Below are 24,127 nucleotides of genomic sequence, written 5' to 3'. Positions count from 1 at the left end.
GTTTCGGGTTTAAGTGTCAGTTGACAACAGCTCCTCCACAAACCACCTTCAAGTTAGGGTGAGCACAACGGCGTATGCAAATTTTCCCCGCAACAGCCAATCAGCAGCTCCGCTCTACTGTCCTCTGCTGGATGCTTTGTCTTCACTTGAACAGCGAGGGTCTCTTGCTCAGGCACACCTTCAAGTTCGGGTGAGCACAACGGTGTATGCACATTCCCCCGCAACAGCCAATCAGCAGCACCGCTCTACTGCCCTCTGCTGGATGCTTGTCTTCACTTGAACAGCTGGGATCTCTTAGGTACACCTTCAAGTTCGGATGAGCACAACGGCGTATGCAAATTTCCCCCGCAACAGCCAATCAGCATCTCCGCTCTACTGCCCTCTGCTGGATGTTTGTCTTCACTTGAACAGCTAGGGTCTCTTGCTCAGGTACATCTTCAATTTAAGGTGAGCACAACGGCGTATGCAAATCTTCACCGCAAGAGCCAATCAGCAGTTCTGCTCTACTGTCCTCTGCTGGATGGTTGTCTTCACTTGAACATGATGTGGAGATGCCGGCATTGGACTGGGGTGAGCACAGTAAGAAGTCTTACAACACCAGGTTAAAGTCCAACAGGTTTGTTTCGGTATCACTAGCTTTCGGAGCGCTGCTCCTTCCTCAGGTGAATGAAGAGGTATGTTCCAGAAACATATATATTGACAAATTCAAAGATGCCAAACAATGCTTGGAATGCGAGCATTAGCAGGTGATTAAATCTTTACAGATCCATAGATGGGGTAACCCCAGGTTAAAGAGGTGTGAATTGTGTCAAGCCAGGACAGTTGGTAGGATTTCGCAGGCCAGATGGTGGGGGATGAATGTAATGCAACATGAATCCCAGGACCCGGTTGAGGCCGCACTCATGTGTGCGGAACTTGGCTATAAGTTTCTGCTCGGTGATTCTGCGTTGCCGCGGGTCCTGAAGGCCGCCTTGGAGAATGCTTACCCGGAGATCAGAGACTGAATGCCCTTGACTGCTGAAGTGTTCCCCAACTGGAAGGGAACATTCCTGCCTGGTGATTGTCTCACGATGTCCGCTCATTCGTTGTCGCAGCGTCTGCATGGTCTCACCAATGTACCACGCTTCGGGACATCCTTTCCTGCAGCGTATGAGATAGACAACGTTGGCCGTGTCGCACGAGTATGTACCGCGTACCTGGTGGGTGGTGTTCTCACGTGTAATGGTGGTATCCATGTCGATGATCTGGCACGTCTTTCAGAGATTGCCATGTCAGGGTTGTGTGGTGTTGTGGTCGCTGTTCTGAAGGCTGGGTAGTTTGCTGCAAACAATGGTTTGTTTGAGGTTGTGCGGTTGTCTGAAGGCAAGTAGTGGGGGTGTGGGGATGACCTTGGCAAGATGTTCATCGATGACGTGTTGAAGGCTGTGAAGTCGATGTCGTAGTTTCTCCGCTCCAGGAAAGTACTGGACGATGAAGGGTATTCTGTCGGTTGTGTCACATGATTGTCTTCTGAGGAGGTCGGTGTGGTTTTTCGCTGTGGCGCGTTGGAACTGTCGATCGATGAGTCGAGCGCCATAACCCGTTCATACGAGGGCATCTTTCTACGTCTGTAGATGTCTGTTACGCTGCTCCTCGTCTGAGCAGGTCCTGTGTATATGGAGAGCTTGTCCGTAGGGGATGGATTATTTAATGTGTTTAGGGTGGAAGCTGGAGAAGTGGAGCATCGTGAGGTTATCCGTGGGCTTGCGGTAAAGCAAAGTGCTGAGGTGACCGTCCTTGATGGAGACGACTGTGTCCAAGAATGCAACTAATTTTGGAGAGTAGTCCATGGTGAGTCTGATGGTTGGATGGAACTTATTGATGTCTTCGTGTAGTCGTTTCAGTGATTCTTCGCCATGGGTCCAACAGAAAAAAATTCATCGATGTATCTGGTGTATAACGGCGGTTGAAAGTCCTGTGCAGTGAGTAGGTCTTGTTCAAACTTGTGCATGAAGATGTTGGCATATTGGGGTGCGAATTTGGTCCCCATGGCTGTTCCGTGCGTCTGGATGAAGAACGTGTTGTCGAAGGTGAAGACGTTGTGATCCAGAATGAAGCGGATGAGTTGCAGAATTGCGTCTGGAGATTGGCAGTTGTTGGTGTTGAGTACTGAGGCTGTTGCAGTAATGCCGTCGTCATGGGGGATGCTGCTGTAGAGTGCCGAGACGTCCATTGTGACGAGGAATGTTCCTGGTTCAACTGGTCCATGGGTGCTGAGTTTCTGTAGGAAGTCCGTCGTGTCGCGACAGAAGCTGGGTGTACCTTGAACAGCTAGGGTCTCTTGCTCAGGTACACCTTCAAGTTCGGGTGAGCACAACAACGTATGCAAATTTCCCCCGCAGCAGCCAATCAGCAGCTCCGCTCTACTGCCCTCTGCTGGATGTTTGTCTTCACTTGAACAGCTAGGGTCTCTTGCTCAGGTACACCTTCAAGTTAGAGTGAGCACAACGGCGTATGCAAATTTCCCCCGCAACAGCCAATCAGCAGCTCCGCTCTACTGCCCTCTGCTGGATCGTTGACAAATGGGACATCGGCAAAACAGTGATTGGTTACAGTGCAGAACAAGGGGCCAAACAAAGCAAATACATGAGCAACAGCAGCATCGGGCGTCGTGAATAGTGTTCTTACAGTGAACAGATCAGTCCGAGGGGGAGTCGTTGAGGAGTCTTGTAGATGTGTGGAAGAAGCTGTTCCTATGTCTGAATGTGCGAGTCTTCAGACTTCTGTGCCTTCTGCCGGGTCTGGAAGAAGGCAATGTCTGGGTGGGCGGGGTCTCTGATAATGCTGTCTGTCTTCCTGAGGCAGCGAGAGGTGTATACAGAATCATTGTGGGGGGGGGGGTGGCAAGTTTATGTAATGCGTTAGGCTGAGTTCACCACCATCTGCAGTTTCTGGCGATCTTGGGCTGAGCAGTTGTCATACCAGGTTGTGATGAAGCCGGATAGAACAAAGAACAAAGAAAAATTACAACAAAGGAACAGGCCCTTTGGCCCTCCAAGCCTGCGCCGATCCAGATCCTCTATCTAAACTGTCGCCTATTTTCTAAGGATCTGTATCCCTCTGCTCCCTGCCCATTCATGTATCTGTCTAGATGCATCTTAAATGACGCTATCGTGCCCGCCTCTATCACTTCCACCAGCAATGCATTCCAGGCGCCCGCCACCCTCTGCGTAAAGAACTTTCCACGCATATCTCCCTTAAATGTTTCCCCTCTCACCTTGAACTCGTGACCACTAGTAATTGAGTCCCGCACTCTGGGGGAAAAGCTTCTTGCTTTCCACCCTGTCTATACATCTCATGATTTTGTAGACCTCAATGAGGTCCCCCCTCAACCTCCGTCTTCCTAATGAAAATAATCCTAATCTACTCAACCTCTCTTCATAGCTAGTGCCCTCCATACCAGGCAACATCCTGGTGAACCTCCTCTGCACCTTCTCCAAAGCATCCACATCCTTTTGGTAATGTGGCGACCAGAACTGTACGCAGTATTCCAAATGTGGCCGAACTAAAGTCTTCTACAACTGTAACATGACCTGCCAACTCTTTCACTCAATACATCTTCCGATGAAGGAAAGCATGCCGTATGTCTTCTTGACCACTCTATCAACCTGCGCAGCCACCTTCAGGGTACAATGGACCTGAACACCCAGATCTCTCTGTCCATCAATTTTCCCCAGGGCTTTTTCATTGACCATATAGTTCGCTCTTGAATTGGAACTTCCAAAATGCATCACCTCGCATTTGCCCGGATTGAACTCCATCTGCCATTTTTCCGCCCAACTCTCCAATCTATCTATATTCTGCTGTATTCTCTGACAGCCTCCTTCACTATCTGCTACTCCACCAATCTTAGTGTCATCTTCAAACTAGCTAATCAGACCACCTATACCTTCCTCCAGATCATTTATGTATATCACAAACAACAGTGGTCCCAGCACGGATCACTGTGGAACACCACTGGTCACAGTTCTCCATTTTGAGAAACTCCCTTCTGTTACAGGCAAGGCGTTTTCAGAACTCCAAAATGTATCATGGAGTTCGACCAACCCCCCCTTTAATGTATTTGTTGCTTTTCCGAGCACATGGCTTGTTCACTTGGTGTGGGATTACAATTATGGACACGTGGGTTTTTAAACACAAAACAATGTTTATTCCATGCACTCAACTTAACATCTTAAATAAACATTGGATCTCTTAACACCCCTTACTTCAAATATAACTCCGAAAATATTACAACAGTAAATAATCCCTCAAAATGTTCCTTCAAACTTCCAAGAGACTTAACACCTTAACAGAATCACATCAGGTTAAAGGCTTTACTGCTATGAGTTTAAATCGCCCAAATGATCCAGAGATAGTCTTTCATGGCAGAGATCACAGCAAATCCAGCTCACTGCAAAACACAGACACTCCCCAAGCTCTTTTCCTCCAAACTGAAACTTCAAAATAGCTGTCCTGAGCTCACTGACATCACTATTTTCTTAAAGGTACATTGCTTAAACATCCGTGTCTTGAAGGTACTCTCGCATGACACCTCCCCCCAAGAAAAAAAAACCCATCAACTTCAAGATGGTTTCATTTTTCACTTTTGCACCATCGACTAAGAAATGCACATAGTAAAAATACTTTTTTGTTTCACACAAAAAAACACACGCAAAGAGGCATAATAATATAGTCCATTTTTCGTTGCTCTTCTTCCTCCAACCGAAATCCTTCTCGATTGACAGTCTCTTTGAACAAAGTCTCTGCACGATCCATCCATTCCTCTACTCCTCGGCATTTCTCTTTAGAATTAGATACTTTAGTTCAATCTGACCACAGAGCCCCTTGCAATTCTCCAATACAGGAGCATTGGTGATCACCGCTTTCAGGCAGTCAAATGCCTGTTGAAAGTCCGCTGTCCCTTGAAATTTTTGACGTTTCTATAGCAAGTCCATCAGTGGAGTAGTCACGCCATAAAGCTTTTGCACAAATGTTCGATCAAATTCACTCATGCTAAGAAATACCATTATTTCCCTTCGTCTTGAGGGTATCAGAAACTCCGCAAGGAAAGTGATTCGGGCTTCTCCAAATTCACTTTCGGCTAGGTTCATCACCAAACCCGCTGCCTGAAGTCGATCGAAGAACTCCATACGATGTTTAAAATATTCTTTCCATGTCTGGAAGTTGAAAATAAAAGCAGATCGTCCCACTTTCTCAATGCAATCCTTCAAACGTGGGATAGGGTAAGAGTCCGTTCTTGTAACTGCATTCACCTTTCGATAGTCCACACACAACCGTTGGGTACCGTCTGGTTTAGGTACCATCACTATGTGTGAGCTCCATTGGATGCAACCCACTTCAATTATGCCATTCTTCAGCATACTCTCAATCTCTCTGTTAACCTGTGCCAATGTTAAAGGATTAAGTCTATATGGATGTTGTTTGATAAGAACAGCATTTCCCACATCTACATCATGGATAGCCATTTTAGTACTTCCCAATTTATCTCTACAAACTTGCCCATGTGATATCAATAACTCTTTCAAGTCAGTTCGTTTTTCCTCTGGAAGGTAACTTAACAATTCATCCCAATTTTTAAGAACATCCTCATTTTCCAATTTAATTTGAGGTATGTCAAATTCACAGTCATCTGGATTTGGTTCGTCACTGAATTAGAATCATTAACACCTCCTTTTACTCTCCTTCCCTTTCAAAGTACCTTTTAAGCATATTCACATGACACACTTGAGGCTGTTTTCGTTAGAAGAAGGTGAAGAGATGACTTAATTGAGGCATACAAGATGATCAGAGGATTGGATAGGGTGGACAGTGAGAGCCTTTTTCCTCGGATGGCGATGTCTAGCACGAGGGGACATAGCTTTAAATTGAGGGGAGATAGATATAGGACAGATGTCAGAGGTAGGTTCTTTACTCAGAGAGTAGTAAGGGCGTGGAATGCCCTGCCTGCAACAGTAGTGGACTCGCCAACACTACGGGAATTCAAATGGTCATTGGATAGACATATGGACGAAAGGGGAATAGTGTAGATGGGCTTTAGAGTGGTTTCACAGGTCGGCGGAACATCGAGGGCTGAAGGGCCTGTACTGCGCTGTAATGTTCTGCGTTCTATGTTCTACATTCGGTGAGACCTTCTATTTGGTGTTTTTACCACATAATTCATCTCACTTAATTTCCTTTCAATCTGAGATGGTCCACAAAACCTAGCTTTTAAAGGCTCACCTACCACTGGTAACAACACTAAAACTTTATCCCCACTGGCAAAACTACGAACTTTGGATTTCTTGTCCGCTACCCGTTTCATCACATTTTGTGCAACTTTCAAATGTTGTCTAGCCAATTCACCTGTTCTATTTAATTGTTCCCTAAAATTTGACACGTAATCCAATAATGTAATTTCCGATTTCTCACCCACCAATGTTTCCTTAATCAATTTAAGTGGTCCTTAACCTCATGACCAAAAATTAGTTCAAAAGGACTAAATTTGGTAGACTCATTAGGTGCATCCCTAATTGCAAATAATACGAATAGAATTCCTTTATCCCAATCCTCTGGATAATCTTGACAATACGCCCTCAACATTGTCTTTAATGTCTGATGCCACCTTTCTAACGCTCCCTGCGATTCTGAATGGTATGCAGTTGATTTAAATTGTTTTATTCCTAAGCTATCCATAACTTCTTTGAATAACTTTGAAGTAAAATTCATTCCTTGATCCGATTGAATTTCTGTGGGTAGTCCATATCTAGTGAAGAATTTAAGTAACTCCTCCACAATCCTTTTAGCTGTAATATTACGTACTATAATGGCCTCTGGAAACCTAGCAGACACATCCATAATAGTCAAGAGATATTGATTCCCACTTTTTGTTTTAGGAAGCGGTCCTATACAATCAGTTATGACCCTCATAAAAGGTTCCTCAAATGCTGGGATGGGTACTAAGGGCGCTGGTTTTATCACTGCTTGAGGTTTCCCTCTCACTTGACATGTGTGACATGATTGACAAAATGTAACTACATCTTTATGTAGTCCAGGCCAATAAAAATGTTTCTGGATTTTAGCTTGAGTTTTCCTTATTCCCAAATGACCTCCCACTGGTACCTCATGTGCAACTCGCAACACCTCCTTTCTATACCCTACCGGCAATACTACTTGATGAACTTCTGCCCACTTTTCATCCGCCTGCATATGTACAGATCTCCATTTTCTCATCAAGCCATCACTTTTACTGTAATAACACTCTGGTATACTCTCAGATTCCTCTTCCGTATATGCTTTCTGATATATCCGTTATATTTCTACATCTTTCTGTTGTAACTCCGCCAATTTTCCTGAACTAAAAATATCCGCCTCATCCTCCACCTGTTCTTGTTCTTTTTCAACCATCTGATCAAAAATCGTTTCTGATAATTGCACTTCAACTTCATCTTCACTCTTTGATTTCTCCTCCTGTCTTAACCTGTGACGTTGCCACCTTGTTACTACACAATCTGGAAAAATCCCAGGATATTCGCCTTCAACCTTTCAGTTGTCTGATTTTCCACTGGCTTATCAACCACAGTGATCCACTGGCTTATCTCCCCCCTGCGATCCAGCTATATCATTACCCAAGATAAACTGTGTTCCTGGACAAGATAGTTTATCTATTACTCCTACTACCACTTCACCACTCTTCACTGGACTTTCCAACCTTACCTTATATAATGGAACACTACTCCTCCCACCCTGAATTCCACATATTACCACCTTTTCTGGCAACATTCTTCCCAAACTACATAATTCCTCATCTCTTACCATTAAAGATCGACTAGCCCCTGTATCTCTTAAAATTGTGACTTCTTTACCTGCTCCTCCTGATACACATGAGTAAACTTTACCCACACAAGTAATTTCTTTAAATACATCTGGCACCTTCTTAACAATTACTTTTACCACTCTCGCAAACTCCACAGTGTTATCCTGTTTTACCACATCAGCCTTCCCAGTGCTTTTCTTCAACCGCCAACACTGTGACTTTACATGGCCTAGTTTATTACAGTGAAAACATTTGTAACTTTTCATCTCTTTTCCACCCTCCTGGATTTCTTTTTTTAATCTGAGGTACACTCACTTTATTGTCTCCCATCAGATCACCTTTACCTTTACCACTTGAATATTTCTCATGTCCCCAGTTTCTATCCCTCATCGACTGAAACCGATGTCGGAAACCAATCTTTGATTGATAGAACATAGAACATAGATCATTACAGCGCAGTACAGGCCCTTCAGCCCTCGATGTTGCGCCGACCTGTGAAACCACTCTAAAGCCCAGCTACACTATTCCCTTATTCGTAATCATCTAATTCATAATCATCTGCCATTTCTGCTGCTAATCTCGCAGTTTTAACCCTCTGTTCTTCCACATGAGTTCTCACTACATCAGGAATTGAATTTTTAAACTCCTCCAAAAGTATAATTTCTCTGAGAGCTTCATACGTTTGGTCTATTTTCAAAGCCCTTATCCACCTATCAAAATTACTTTGTTTGAGCCTTTCAAACTCCATGTATGTTTGACCAAATTCTTTCTTAAATTTCTAAACCTTTGTCTGTAAGCTTCAGGCACTAGCTCGTATGCACTTAAGATGGATTTCTTCACCTCCTCATACGTTCCAGATACCTCCTCCGGGAGTGTTGCAAACACTTCACTAGCCCTGCCTACCAGAGCTTTGTTTGAATCAGTAATAACCACATGTCCTGTGGATATTGCATTTGTTTAGCAACCTTCTCAAATGAAATGAAAAAGGCTTCTACCCCCTTCTCATCAAACCTTGGCAATGCTTGGACATATTTAAATAGATCCCCACGACGTCTTCGACTATGACGCTCTGTCTCATTATCTTCATCCATCTCCTCAAACTGTACGTGTCCCTTTGCGTCTGCCAATTTTAACTGATTGTCATGTTTCAGAGCCATTTTCCGGAGTTCAAACTCTCTCTCTTTTTCCCTTTCCTCTCTATCTCTTTCTTTGTTTCTTTCTTCTCTCTCCTTTTCTTTTTCCTCTCTATCTCTTTCTCTTTCTTTTTCCGCTCTCTCTCGTTCGTATTCAAGCCACTTTCATTCTTTCTCATGTTCCATTTGTTTAATTTGCAACTGAATTTTTGCCATTTCCCATGAGTCAAACTCTATCTCAGACAACTTTAAATGCTTAACCACCGCCATAATTACCTCATCTTTTTGCATTTTGTCAGGTAATGTTAACTGCAATGTTTTTGCCAGACCCAACAGTCTGCTGTTCGTCTCTGTCCAGAAAGTACTGCGTGTGACAGTCTCCACCCCCAAAAACTTCTGAGCCTCTGAAAGAGCCATTGTCCACAACACACTCTCCACTGAAACTAAAATACCACACCGGAAAAGCAACAATCCTTCACTGTCTTTAATTTCACAAAAGCCAATCCAATAGATAGACTTTTATGCCCCTCGAGCCCCCAATTGTTATGAGCGAGGCATTTTCAGAACCTCAAAATGTATTATGGAGTTCAACCAACCTCCCCCTTTAATGTATTTGTTGCTTTTCCGAGCTCACGGCTTGTTCCCTAGGTGTGGGATTACAATTATGGACACGTGGGTTTTTAAACACAAAACACTGTTTATTCCATGAACTCAACTTAACATCTTAAATAAACATTGGATCTCTTAACACCCCTTACTTCAAAGATAACTCAGAAAATATTGCAACAGTAAATAATTCCTTAAAATGTTCCTTCAAACTTCCAAGAGACTTAACACCTTTAAACAGAATCACATCAGGTTAAAGGCTTTACTATTATGAGTTTAAATCACCCAAATGATCCAGAGATAGTCTTTCATGGCAGAGATCACAGCAAATCCAGCTCACTGCAAAACACAGACACTCCCCAAGCTCTTTTCCTCCAAACTGAAACTTCAAAATTGCTGCCCTGAGCTCAGCTACACCCACTCTCTGACATCACTGTTTTCTTAAAGGTACATTGCTTAAACATCCATGTCTTAAAGGTACTCTCACATGACACTTCCACTACTACTCTCTGTCTCCTGTTGCCCAGCCAGTTCTTTATCCATCTGGCAAGTACACCCTGGACCCCATGAGACTTCATTTTCTCCATCAGCCTACCATGGGGAACCTTATCAAATGCCTTACTGAAGTCCATGTATATGGCATCTACAGCCCTTCCCTCATCAATCAACTTTGTCACTTAGAATATAGAACATAGAACAGTAGAGCACAGAACAGGCCTTTTGGCCCTCGATGTTGTACCGAGCATTGTCCGAAACCAAGATCAAGCTATCCCACTCCCTGTCATTCTGGTATGCTCCATGTGCCTATCCAATAACCGCTTGAAAGTTCCTAAAGTGTCCGACTCCACCATCACAGCAGGCAGTCCATTCCACACCATAGCTACTCTCTGAGTAAAGAACCTACCATGGACATCCCTCCTATATCTCTCACCCTGAATCTTATAGTTATGCCCCCTTGTAACAGTTACATCCACCCGAGGAAATAGTCTCTGAACGTCCACTCTATCTACCCCCCTCATTATCTTATAAACTTCTGTTAAGTCGCCTCTCAGCCTCCTCCGCTCCAAAGAGAAAAGCCCTAGTTCCCTCAACCTTTCCTCATAAGACCTATCCAGCAAACCAGGCAGCATCCTGGTAAATCTCCTTTGCACCCTTTCCAATGCTTCCACATCCTTCCTATAATGAGGTGACCAGAACTGCACACAATACTCCAAATGTTATCTCACCAGGATCATGTATAGTTGCAGCAAAACCCCGCAGCTCTTAAACTCAAGACCCCTGTTAATAAACGCTAACACACTATAAGCCTTCTTCACGGCTCTATCCACTTGAGTGGCAACCTTTGGAGAACTGTGGACAGGAACCCCAAGATCTATCTGTCCTCCACTTACCTCAGAACCTTGCCGTTGACCCTGTAATCCGCATTCAAATTTTTTCTACCAAAATGAATCACCTCGCACTTATCAGGGTTAAACTCCATCTGTCATTTTCGGCCCAGCTCTGCATCCTATCAATGTCTCTTTGCAGCCTACAACAGCCCTCCACCTCATCCACTACTCCACCAATCTTGGTGTCATCAGCAAATTTACTGACACACCCTTCAGCCCCCTCCTCCAAGTCATTGATAAAAATCACAAATGGCAGAGGACCCAGCACTGATCCCTATGGTACACCGCTGGTAACTGGTCTCCAGTCTGAAAATTTTCCATCCACCACCACCCTCTGTCTTCTATGTGATAGCCAGTTACTTATCCAATTGGCCAAATTTCCCTCTATCCCACACCTCCTTACTTTCTTCATAAGCCGACCAGTGTAAACCTTATCAAACGCCTTACTAAAATCCATGTATACGACATAAATTGCTCTACCTTCATCTACCCACTTAGTTACCTCCTCAAAGAATTCAATCAAATTTGTGAGGCAAGACCTACCCTTCACAAATCCGTGTTGACTATCCCGGATTAAGCTGCATCTTTCCAAATGGTCATAAATCCTATCCTTCAGGACCTTTTCCATTATCTTACCGACCACCGAAGTAAGACTAACCGGCCTATAATTACCAGGGTCATCCCGATTCCCTTTCTTGAACAGAGGAACAACATTCGCCACTCTCCAGTCCTCTGGCACAGTCCCCGTGGACAGCGAGGACCCAAAGATCAAAGCCAAAGGCTCTGCAATCTAATCCCTTGCCTCCCAAAGAATCCTTGGGTATATCCCATCTGGCCCAGGGGACATGTCGACCCTCAGGTTTTTCAAATTGCTAATACATCCTTCCTCAGAACATCTACTTCCTCCAGCCTACACGCCTGAATCACACTCTCATCCTCAAAAACATGGCCCCTCTCCTTTGTGAACACTGAAGAAAAGTATTCATTCAACGCCTCACATATTTCTTCTGACTCCATGCGCAAGTTCTCACTACTGTCCTTGACCGGCCCTACCCTCACCCCGGTCATTCTTTTATTTCTCACATAAGAGTAAAAAGCCTTGGGGTTTTCCTTGATCCGACCTGCCAAGGACTTCTCATGCCCCCTCCTAGCTCTCCTAAGCCCTTTTTTCAGCTCATTCCTTGCTACCTTGTAACCCTCAAGCGACCCTACTGAACCTTGTTTTCTCATCCTTACATATTCTTCCTTTTTCCTCTTGACAAGACATTTAACCTCTTTTGTGAACCATGGTCCCTCGCATAGCCATTTCCTCCCTGCCTGAAAGAATCTGCCTCAAAGAATTCTATTAAGTTGGTAAGACATGACCTTCCCTGCACAAAATCATGTTGCCTATCACTGATAAGCCCATTTTCTTCCAAATGGTAATAGATCCTATCCCTCAGTATCTTCTCCAGCAGCTTCCCTCCTACTGACGTCACGCTCACCGGTCTATAGTTAGCTGGATTATCCCTGCTACCCTTCTTAAACAAGGGGACAACATTAGCAATTCTCCAGTCCTCTGGTACCTCACCCGTGTTCAAGGATGCTGAAAAGATATCTGTTAAGGCCCCAGCTATTTCCTCTCTCACTTCCCTCAGTAACCTGGGAGAGATCCCACCTGGACCTGGGGACTTGTCCACCTTAATGCCTTTTAGAATACCCAACACATCCTCTCTCCTTATGCCAACTTGACCTAGAGTAATCAAACATCTATCCCTAACCTCAACCATCCATCATGTCCCTCTCCTTGGTGAATGCTCTCTATCGCACATCTGTAGAAGTTTGTGAGAATCAATGCAGACATGCCAAATTTCTTTAGCTTCCGTCGGAAGTAGAGACGTTGTTGGGCTTTCTTGATTGTTGCATCAACGTGAGTGGACCAGGACAGACTGTTGGTGATGGTGACCCCCAGGACATTAAAGCTATCGACCATCTCCACTTCGGAGCCATTGATGCAGACGGGAGGGTGTGTCGTGCTCCGCTTCCTGAAGTCGATGATCAGTTGCTTGGTCTTTCCAACATTTAGAGAGAGGTTGTTTTCGGTACACCTTGCAACCAAGTGATTTATCTCCCTCCTGTAGTCTGATTCGTCGTTGTTTGAGATGAGGCCCACCACAGTCGTATCACCCCAAACGTATAGATTGAGTTGGAGTTAAATCTTACCACACAGTCATGTGTGTATAGGGAGTACAGTAGAGGACTGAGCACATCCTTGCCGGGCTCCGGTGTTCAGAGAGACTTGAGTGTCTAAGGGAACACAAAGTTAGCATGCAGGTGCAGTAGGCAATTAGGCAGCCAAATGTATCTTGGCCTTTATTGAAAGAGGACTGGAGTAAAATAGTTGCTGTTGTACAGGGTTTTGGCAAGACCGCATCTGGGATACTCTGTACAATTTTCATCTCCATATTTCAGGAATGATATACTTGCATTGGCGGTGGGACAAACTAACCAGCTGTGTGGCTGGGATGAGAGTATCCTGAGTAAATTGGATTTATATATTCTGGAGTTTAGTAGAATGAGAGGTAATCTCAATTAAATTTAGACGATTATGAAGGGGCTGGACAGGGTAGATACTGAAAGGTTGTTTTTCCGGCTGGGTGCCCCGGGACACAGGGGCACACTGTCAGTGCAAAGGGGCGAACAATCAGGACAGAGATGGATAGAAATGTCTTCATTCAGAGCATTGAGGATGCTTGATCATTGAATACTTTGAAGACTGAAACACATTTTTGGTCTCTCAGGGAATCAAAGGACATGGTAAATGGGCAATGAAGAGGAATGGAAGCCAAAGATCAACCTCTATCAGATTGAATGATGCAGCAGGTCCAAGGGAGTGAAAGACCAACACCATCTGTTGTTTCTGGTCTCTCTCTCTCTCTCTCTCAGGGTGCCTCTCTTCTATCTCTTACTTTCTTTGTGTCTATCTGTTTCTTTCATTTTTTTCCCTTTCACTCTTTCCCTGTGCTCTTGTCTCTCTTTTACAATCCTTGGTTAGTCCGTGTGTAATTGTGTCTGACTATCTCCCTTGACATTCAATGACTTTACGATTTGCCGAATCCACCGCTTTCAACATCCATTGACCAGAGGCTGAACTGACCTTGCTGTATAAATACTGTCGCTACAAGAAGAGGTCAGAGGCTGGCAATTCTGTAGTGAATAACTCGCCACCTGATTCCCCAAATCCTATGCATCATCTACCAGGCATAGGTCAGGATTGTGGTGGAATATTGTCCACTTGACTGGATGAGTGCAGCTCGAATGGCACTTAAGGAATTTGACACCATACAGGACAAAACAGCCCCGCTTAATTGGCACCCCGTCCACCATCTTCGACATTCACTCCCTCCACCAACGATGCACAGTGGCAGCCATGTGTACCATTCCGAGGATGCGTTGCAGGATCTTACCAAGGTTCGATTGACAGCATGTTCCAAACACGTGACCTCTACCACCTAAAAAGGCAAGGGTAGAAGATACATAGGAATATCACCACCTGGAGGTTCCCCTCGGAGCCAGTCACCATCCTGACTAGGAAATATATCGCCATTCCTTCACTGTCGCTGGGGCAACATCCTGGAACTCCCTCCCTAACAGCACAGTGGGTGTACCTACACCTCAGCGAGTACCGCGCTTCAAGAAGGTCGCTCATCACCACCTTCTGAAGGGCAATTAGGGACGGGAAATAAATGCTGGTTTAGCCCACAACCTGTGAACAATTTGAAAAAATAACGTAATGGTTTGATTTTTCCAGATCTCTCTGCGACATGTCAACTTTTCACTGAAATTCGGAATATATCTAAAGGGCAGTGCCAGCTGACAAATGTGGCCGTCAATTCCTGCAGGGGAAGCTGCCTCTCCCATGTACAAGTCATTCCGGAGGTAAGGACTTAAATTTGTAAATAATCAAATTCCACTCAAACAAGGGCCACTCTGCAAACATTAGAGCTCCTTGCAAGGTTCCAATTCTCGAAATAAGTTATTAACCAGACTAAGTGCTGGGCTGGGAAAGACCTGATGACAATTATGCCATGAAACTGTTCAGAAAAAAACATTTAATAATAATAACAATATTCTTTATTGTCACAAGTAGGCTTACATTAACACTGCAATGAAGTTACTGTGAAAATCCCCTCATCGCCACAATCCGGCACCTGTTCGGGTACACAGAGGGAGAATTCAGAATGTCCAATTCACCTTACAGCACGTCTTTCAGGGCTTGTGGGTGGAAACCGGAGCACCCGGAGGAAACCTACACAGAGACGGGGAGAATGTGCAGACTCTGCACAGACAGTGATCCAAGCCGGGAATCGAACCTGTTAACCACTGTGCTACCATGCTGCCCACGGGGGTAATTCATGGGGTAATTCCTTAAGCTCACAGGCAACTTGGGAAGAGAATGTACGGAATATACGGTGACCAGGGATGGGAATTGGATGTCCCAGGGTTTTCAGTATTTAGGAAGTACAGGCATAAAAGAAAAGGTGGAGGCGTGGCACTGCTGGTTAAAGAGGAAATTAACACAATAGTGAGAAAGGATATTAGCTCTGATGATGTGGAATCTATGTGTGGAGTTGCGAAGTAGCAAGGGGCAAAAAACATTAGTGGATGTCATATATAGACCCCCAAACTGCAGTGATGAGGTTGGGAATGGCATTAAACACAAAATAGAAATGCATGTAATAAGGGAATATCGGTGATCATGGGTGATCTTCAAATAGATTGGGCAAATCAAATTAGCCACAATACCGTAGAGGAGGAATTCATGGAGTGTATACGGGATAGTTTTCTTGACCAATATGTGGAGGAACCAACTAGAGAGCAGGCCATCTTAGACTGGGTACTGTGTAATGAGAAGGGAGTCATTGCCAATCTGGCTGTACGAGACCCCTTGGGGATGAGCGACCATAACATGATGGAGTTTTTTTTATCAAGATGGAGAGTGAAGTAGTTGATTCAGAGACTAGGGTGCTGAATTTTAATAAAGGGAACTATGAGGATATGAGGCGTGAGTTGGCCTTGATAGATTGGGAAGAGTTACTTAAAAGGAAGACAGTGGATAGACAATGGCAAACATTCAAGGAACGCATGGAGGAGCTACAGCAACTGTTCATTCCTGTCTGGCACAAAAGCAAAGGGGGTAAGAGGGCCAATCCATGGCTTACAAAGGAAATTAGAAATAGTATCCGATACAAGGAAGAAGCTTACAGATTGGCCAAGAAAAATAATAGGTCTGAGGATTGGGAGCAGTTTGGAATTCAGCAAAGGACGAAGGGATTGATTAAGAAGGGGAAAGTACAGTACGAAAGGAAGCATGCAGGGAACATAAAGACTGACACTAAGAGTTTCTATAGATATGTGAAGAGAAAGAGATTGGTAAAGTGAAATATAGGCCCTCTACAGACAGAAACAGGGAAATGCAGAATTAGGGACAAAGAAATGGCTGAGCAATTGAATACATACTTTGGTTCTGTCTTCACAAAAGAGGACACAAATCAGATACCAGAAATGTTGGAGAATGAAAGGTTTAGTGAGAGGGAAGAACTGAGGGGGATCAACATTAATAGAGAAATGGTGCTGGGAGAATTGATGGGATTGAAGGCGGATAAATCCCCAGGGCCTGAGAATCTGCACCCCAGAGTGCTTAAGGAGGTGGCTCTGGAAATAGTGGCTGCATTGGTGGTCATCTTCCGGGATTCTATAGACTCTGGAACTGTCCCTGCAGATTGGAGGGGAGCTCACATCACTCCGATATTCAAAAAGGGAGGTCGAGAGAAAGCATGGAATTATAGACCAGTGAGCCTAACATCCAGTGGGGAGAATTCTTGATCCATTATCAAGGACTTTATAGCGGAACATTTAGAAAGCAGTGGCAGGATCTGTCAGAGTCAGCATGGATTTATGAAGGGAAAATCATGCTTGACAAATCTGTTCGAATTCTTTGAAGATGTAACCAGTACGGTTGACAAGGGGGAGCCAGTCGATGTGGTATATTTAGACTTTCAGAAGGCGTTTGACAAAGTCCCGCATAAGAGATTATTGTCCAAATTTAAAGCACATGGGATTGGGGGAAATGTATTGAGGTGGATAGAAAACTGGTTCCAGTAAGAAGTCTTACAACAGGTGAAAGTCCAACAGGTTTGTTTTGAATCACTAGCTTTCGGAGCACTGCTCCTTCCTCAGATGAATTCATCTGATTCACCTGAGGAAGGAGCAGTGCTCCGAAAGCTAGTGATTTGAAACAAACCTGTTGGACTTTAACCTGGTGTTGTAAGACTTCTTACTGTGGTCACCCCAGTCCAACGCTGGTATCTCCACATCAAGAAAAATGGTTGGCAGAGAGGAAGCAAAGAGTAGGGATTAATGGGTCCTTTTCAAATTGGCAGGCAGTAACTAGTGGGGACCCCAGCTGTTCACAATATATATTAATGATTTAGATGAGGGAACAAAATGTAACATCTCATAGTTTGCAGATGATACCAAGTTGGGTGGGAGGGTGAACTGTGACGAGGATGCAGGGATCCTACAGCATCATCTGGACAGGTTGAACGAGCGGACACATCAATGGCAGATGCAGTATAATTTGGGTAAGTGTGAGGATATTCATTTTGGATGCAAAAACAGGAAGGCAGATTACTACCTGAATGGTTGTAAATTGGGAGAGGGGAGTGTGCAGCGGAACCTGGGTGTCCTTGTGCACCAGTCGCTGAAGGTAAGCATGCAGGTGCAGGAGGGGGTAAAGAAGGCTAATGGAATGTTGGCCTTCATTGCGAGAGGTTTCGAGTACAGGAGCAGGGGTGTGTTGCTGCAATTATACAGGACCTTGGTGAGGCCACACCTGGAGTATTGTGTGTTTTGGTCTCCTTCTCTGAGGAAGGATGTTCTTGCTCTTGAGGGAGTGCAGCGAAGGTTTACCAGACTGATTCCAGGGATGGCGGGACTGACAGAAGAGGAGAGATTGACTATATTGGGATTGTTCTCGCTGGAGTTCAGAAGAATGAGGGGGGTCCCATAGAGACATATAAAATTCTAACAGGACTAGACAGGATAGATGCAGGGAAGATGTTACCAATGGTGGGTGTGTCCAGAACCAAGGGCCACAGACTGAGGATTCAGGGTAAACCATTTCGGACAGAGATAAGGAGGCATTTCATCACACAAGAGTGGTGAGCCTGTGGAATTCATACCACAGGAAGTAGTTGATGCTAAAATATTGAATATATTCAAGAGACATCTGGATATAGCACTTGGGGAGAATGGGATCAAAGGGCAGTACGGTAGCACAGTGGTTAGCACAATTGCTTCACAGCTCCAGGGTCCCAGGTTCGATTCCCGGCTTGGGTCACTGGCTGTGCAGAGTCTGCACATCCTCCCCGTGTGTGCATGGGTTTCCTCCGGGTGCTCCGGTTTCCTCCCACAGTCCAAAGATGTGCAGGTTAGGTGGATTGGCCATGATAAATTTCCCTTAGTGTCCAAAATTGCCCTTAGTGTTGGGTGGGGTTACTGGGTTATGGGGATAGGGTGGGGGTGTGGGCTTGGTAGGGTGCTCTTTCCAAGAGCCGGTGCCGACTCGATGGGCCGAATGCCCTCCTTTTTAACTGTAAATTATATGATTCTATTAGGAGAAAGCAGGATTAGGCGATTGAGTTGGATGATCAGCCATGAAAAGGCCTCCAAATGCTCCTGTCTTCTATGTATCTATGTATCTATCCTGCCTTTCCAGGACCCAGCGGTGATCTATGAGTTTGGAAGACCTGAAAGGCTCAGGGATGGTCTAGGTCCTGTTCTGGCACATCATTGATACTGAGGTTATCAATAGTATGATGTGAAATGAAGTGTGAAGTGATTGGCATGAGGCGATTCTCTGCTTGGGCAGATGAATTGTGAAGATTTCTCTGGAACTATCAATATATAAAATATTGTGTATGATGCTGGAGAACCAGCTGCAGGATTCTCTGTCGGCGAGATCTTCCCCTTCGCCAGCAACACACCCACACCCGTGGATTTCCCGACGGCGTGTGGGGGGACACAATGGGGAATCCCATTGGATGGCTAAGAGAAGGGGGGCACGCTATGCCGGGAAACGGGGCTGGTGAGACCTGATACAGGTCTACAAAATTGTGAGAGGCATAGACAGGATGGATAGTCAGAGGACTTTTCCAAGGGTGGAAGTGTCAATCCCAAGGGGTCACAGGTTCAAGGTGAGAGGGGGAAAGTTTAAGGGAGATGTGCGGGGTACTTTTTCACGCCGAGAGTGGTGGGTGCCTGGAACGCGCCACCAGGGGATGTGGTGGATGAAGGGACATTGGCAACATTGCAGGAACCTTACCTGCCGTGTTTACAGGAACCTTACCTGCCGTGTTTACAGGAACCTTACCTGCCGTGTTTACAGGAACCTTACCTGCCGTGTTTTGTGTTAGAACATAAGAATATAAGAACTAGGAGCAGGAGTAGGCCATCTGGCCCCTCGAGCCTGCTCCGCCATTCAATGAGATCATGGCTGATCTTTTCTGGACTCAGCTCCACTTTCCGGCCCGAACACCATAACCCTTAATCCCTTTATTCTTCAAAAAACTATCTATCTTTATCTTAAAAACATTTAATGAAGGAGCTTCAACTGCTTCACTGGGCAAGGAATTCCATAGATTCACAACCCTTTGGGTGAAGAAGTTCCTCCTAAGCTCAGTCCTAAATATACATCCCCTTATTTTAGTGTTCTTCAAACTTTTTTTCCAGGAACCCATTTTTACCAACTGGCCAACCTTTAGGACCCAAACCGGCCAATCTTCGGGACCAAACCCGGCCGACCTTCGCGACCCACACCGGCCGGCCTTCGCGACCCATGCCGGCTGACCTTCGCGACCCACGCCGGCCGACCTTCGCGACCCACGACGGCCGGCCTTCGCGACCCATGCCAGCCGACCTTCGCGACTCACACCGGCCGACCTTCGCGACCCACGCCGGCCGACCTGCGCGACCTACCATTTTCTCTTACCTTGTTTGCTGCTGATAAAAATGGAGGAAATGGTTTTGGATCCCTTTGGCCCTCGTACACACTCCTCCAATGGATGAAGGTGAAGCCTTCCGGTGTCGGAGAATATGGAGCCTCCATTTGTCCAAAGTTCTGCATTTTTTTCCTGTAAAATGTTATCAAATTAAACCCCACCCCCCCGAACTTGTAAAAATAAATAAATAAATAAACTGAATAAAATAAATGAAAAAAATAAAAATCAAATGAATAAAATAAATGAATCAAATGAAATTAAAAAAACCAAACTTGCAAAACAAAAAGCTGCGACCGCTAAAAAAAATACCGACAGCACTGCGCATCCGTGCCCGATCACCGGGTCGCATGCGCAATGTGGCCGAATTTTTTTTACATGTTCACGGCCATTTCAAAGGCCGCTTGCAGCCGGCTGCTGCACGGGGATTTGTGCGATCGGTAGCGCCACGAAGGACGGCTCCGCGACCCTCCCGACACCCGCCCATTGGTCGCCACCCTCGACTTTGAAGAACACTGCCTTATTTTGAGGCTATGCCCCCTAGTTCTGCTTTCACCCGCCAGTGGAAACAACCTGCCCACATCTATCCTATATATTCCCTTCATAATTTTATATGTTTCTATAAGAACCCACTCATCCTTCTAACGACTACAGTCCCAGTCTACTGAACCTCTGTTCGTAATCCAACTCTTTCAGCTCTGGGATTAACCTAGTGAATCTCCTCTGCACACCCTCCAGTGCCAATACGTCCTTTCTCAAGTAAGGAGACCAAAACTGAACACAATACTCCAGGTGTGTCCTCACTAACACCTGATACAATTGCAGCATACTCTCCCTCGTCTTAAACTCCATCCCTGCAGCAGTGAAGGACAAAATTCCATTCGCCTTCTTAATCACCTGTTGCACCTGTAAACCAACTTTTTGCGACTCATGCACTAGCACACCCAGGTCTCTCTGCACAGCAGCATGTTTTAATATTTTTTCATTTAAATAATAATCCCTTTTGCTGTTATTCCTACCAAAATGGATAACGTTACATTTGTCAACATTGTATTCCATCTGCCAGACCCTAGCCCATTCACTTAACCTATCCAAATCCCTCTGCAGACTTCCAGCATCCTCTGCACTTTTTGCTTTACCACTCATCTTAGTGTCGTCTGCAAACTTGGATACAATGCCCTTGGTCCCCATCTCCAAATCATCTATGTAAATTGTGAACAATTTGTGGTCCCATCACTGATCCCTGAGGGACACCACTAGCTACTGATTGCCAACCAGAGAAACACCCATTAATCCCCACTCTTTGCTTTCTATTAATTAACCAATCCTCTATCCATGATACTACTTTACCCTTAATGCCATGCATCTTTATCTTATGCAGCAACCTTTTGTGTGGCACCTTGTTAAAGGCTTTCTGGAAATCCAGATATACCACATCCATTGGCTCCCCGTTGTCTACCGCACTGGTAATGTCCTCAAAGAATTCCACTAAATTAGTTAGGCACGACCTGCCCTTTATGAACCCATGCTGCGTCTGCCCAATGGACCAATTTGCATCCAGATGCCTCGCTATTTCTTCCTTGATGATAGATTCCAGCATCTTCCCTACTGCCGAAGTTAAGCTCACTGGCCTATAATTACCCGCTTTCTGCCGACCTCCTTTTTTAAACAGTGGTGTCATGTTTGCTAATTTCCAATCCGCCGGGACCACCCCAGAGTCTAGTGCATTTTGGTAAATTATCACGAGTGCATTTGCAACTTCCCAAGCCATCTCTTTTAGTACTCTGGAATGCATTCCATCAGGGCCAGGAGACTTGTCTACCTTTAGCCCCATTAGCTTGCCCATCACTACCTCCTTAGTGATAACAATCATCTCAAGGTCCTCACCTGTCATAGCCTCATTTCTATCAGTCACTGGCATGTTACTTGTGTCTTCCACTGTGAAGACCTACCCAAATAACCTGTTCTGTTCCTCAGCCATTTCCTCATCTCCCATTATTAAATCTCCCTTCTCATCCTTTAAAGGATCAATATTTACCTTAGCTACTCTTTTTTTAAAAATATATTTGTAGACACTTTACTATCTGTTTTCATATTCTGAGCATGTTTACTCTCATCATCTATCTTACTCTTCTTTATAGCTTTTTTAGTAGCTTTCTCTTGCCCCCCTAAATATTTCCCAGTCCTCTAGTCTCCCACTATACTTTGCCACTTTGTATGTTTTTACCTTCAATTTGATTCTCTCCCTTATTTCCTTAGATATCCACAGTCGATTTTCCCTCTTTCCACCGTCCTTCCTTTTTGTTGGTATAAACTTTTGCTGAGCACTGTGAAAAATTGCTTGGAAGGTTCTCCACTGTTCCTCAACTGTTTCACCAAAAGTCTTTGCTCCCAGTCTACCTTCGCTAGCTCTTCTCTCATCCCATTGTAATCTCCTTTGTTTAAGCACAAAACACTAGTGTTTGATTTTACCTTCTCACCCTCCAACTATATTTTTAATTACACCATATTGTGATCACTCCTTCTGAGAGGGTCCCTATCTATAAGATCATTAATCAATCCTGTATCATTACACAGGACCAGATCTAGGACCGCTTGTTCCGTCCTACGTTCCATTACATACTGTTCTTGGAAACTATCGCGGATACATTCTATAAACTCCTCCTCAAGGCTGCCTTGACCGACCAGGTTAAACCAATCGACATGTAGATTTAATTCCCCCATGATAACTGCTGTACCATTTCTAGTTATTTCTTTGTTTATTGCCTGCCCCACCATAATGTTACTATTTGGTGGCCTATAGATTACTCCTATCAGTGACTTTATCGCCTTATTATTCCTGATTTCCACCCAAATGGATTCAACCTTCTCCTCCATAGCACCGATGTCATACCTTACTATTGTCCGGATGTCATCCTTAAATAACAGAGCTACACCACCTCCCTAACCATCCACTCTGTCCTTCCGAATAGTTTGATACCCTCGGATATTTAACTCCCAGTCGTGACCATCCTTTAACCATGTTTCAGTAATGGCCACTAAATCAGTCATTCACGATGATTTGCTCCATCAACTCATTTACCTAATTCGAATACTACGAGCATTCAGGTGAAGTACACTTATGTTGACTTTTTTTACCTCTGTTCTGAATCTTAACACCTCGATCAGTAACCTCTCATAAGTTATATTTCCTCTTAACCTTTCTCCTAATTTTCCTTGTCGTTGAACCCATATCTTCATGTAACAACCTGCCGCGTTGCTTACTATTAATGTGTTCACTTCCCGTTTTATTCCTTTTAGAATTACTGGTCCTATTCACTGAGCTCCCCTCAGTCACTGTACCTTGTACCGTCTCCCTTTTTGATTTTTGACTATGGCATTTCTGCCTTACACTTTCCCCCTTACTGCCTTTTGTTTCTGTTCCTGTTTTACTACCTTCCGACTTCCAGCATTGGTTCCCATCCCCCTGCCACTTTAGTTTAAAACCTCCCCAACAGCTCTAGCAACCCCCCCCCCCCCCCCAGACCACCCCCCCACACCCCACACACTCCCAGGACATCGGTTCCAGTTCTGCCCAGGTGCAGACCGTCCGGTTCATATTGGTCCCATCTCCCCCAGAACCGGTTCCAATGCCCCAGGAATTTGAATCCTACCCTCTTGCACCATCTCTCGAGCCACGCATTCATCCTATCAATCCTGACATTCCTACTCTGAGTAGCTGGTGGCACAGGTAGCAATCATGAGATTACTACCTTTGAGGTCCTACTTTTTAGTTTAACTCCTAACTCCCTGAATTCAGCTTGTAGGACCTCGTCCCGTTTTTTTTACCTATATCGTTGGTGCCTATGTGCACCACGACAGCTGGCTGTTCACCCCCCCCCCCCCCAGAATGTCCTGCAGCCGCTCCGAGACATCCTTCACCCTTGCACCAGGGAGGCAACATAACATTCTAGAGTCTCGATTGCGTCCGCAGAACCGCCTGTCTATTCCCCTTACGATTGAGTCCCCTATCACTATAGCCCTGCCATTCGTCTTCCTGCCCTGCTGCGCAGCAGAGCCAGCCACAGTGCCATGAACCTGGCTGCTGCTGCCTTCCCCTGGTGAGCCATTTCCCTCAACAGTATCCAA

General features: G+C 45.0%; 1 protein-coding gene across 1 annotated transcript in view; it reads left to right on the top strand.

Moving 5' to 3' along the window:
- Positions 1-24,127, top strand: part of sspo (SCO-spondin) — a 1,206,999-nt gene that overhangs the window by 1,141,036 nt on the left and 41,836 nt on the right. The window contains 1 exon segment of the mRNA XM_072468611.1: positions 14,752-14,879. Within this exon segment, the coding sequence (XP_072324712.1) occupies positions 14,752-14,879 (128 nt within the window).

The sequence above is a fragment of the Scyliorhinus torazame genome, chromosome 11, assembly GCF_047496885.1.
Source record: "Scyliorhinus torazame isolate Kashiwa2021f chromosome 11, sScyTor2.1, whole genome shotgun sequence".
Classification (NCBI taxonomy): domain Eukaryota; kingdom Metazoa; phylum Chordata; class Chondrichthyes; order Carcharhiniformes; family Scyliorhinidae; genus Scyliorhinus; species Scyliorhinus torazame.
The sequence above is the reverse complement of the archived record's forward strand: the minus strand, read 5'-3'. Positions and strand labels throughout refer to the sequence as shown.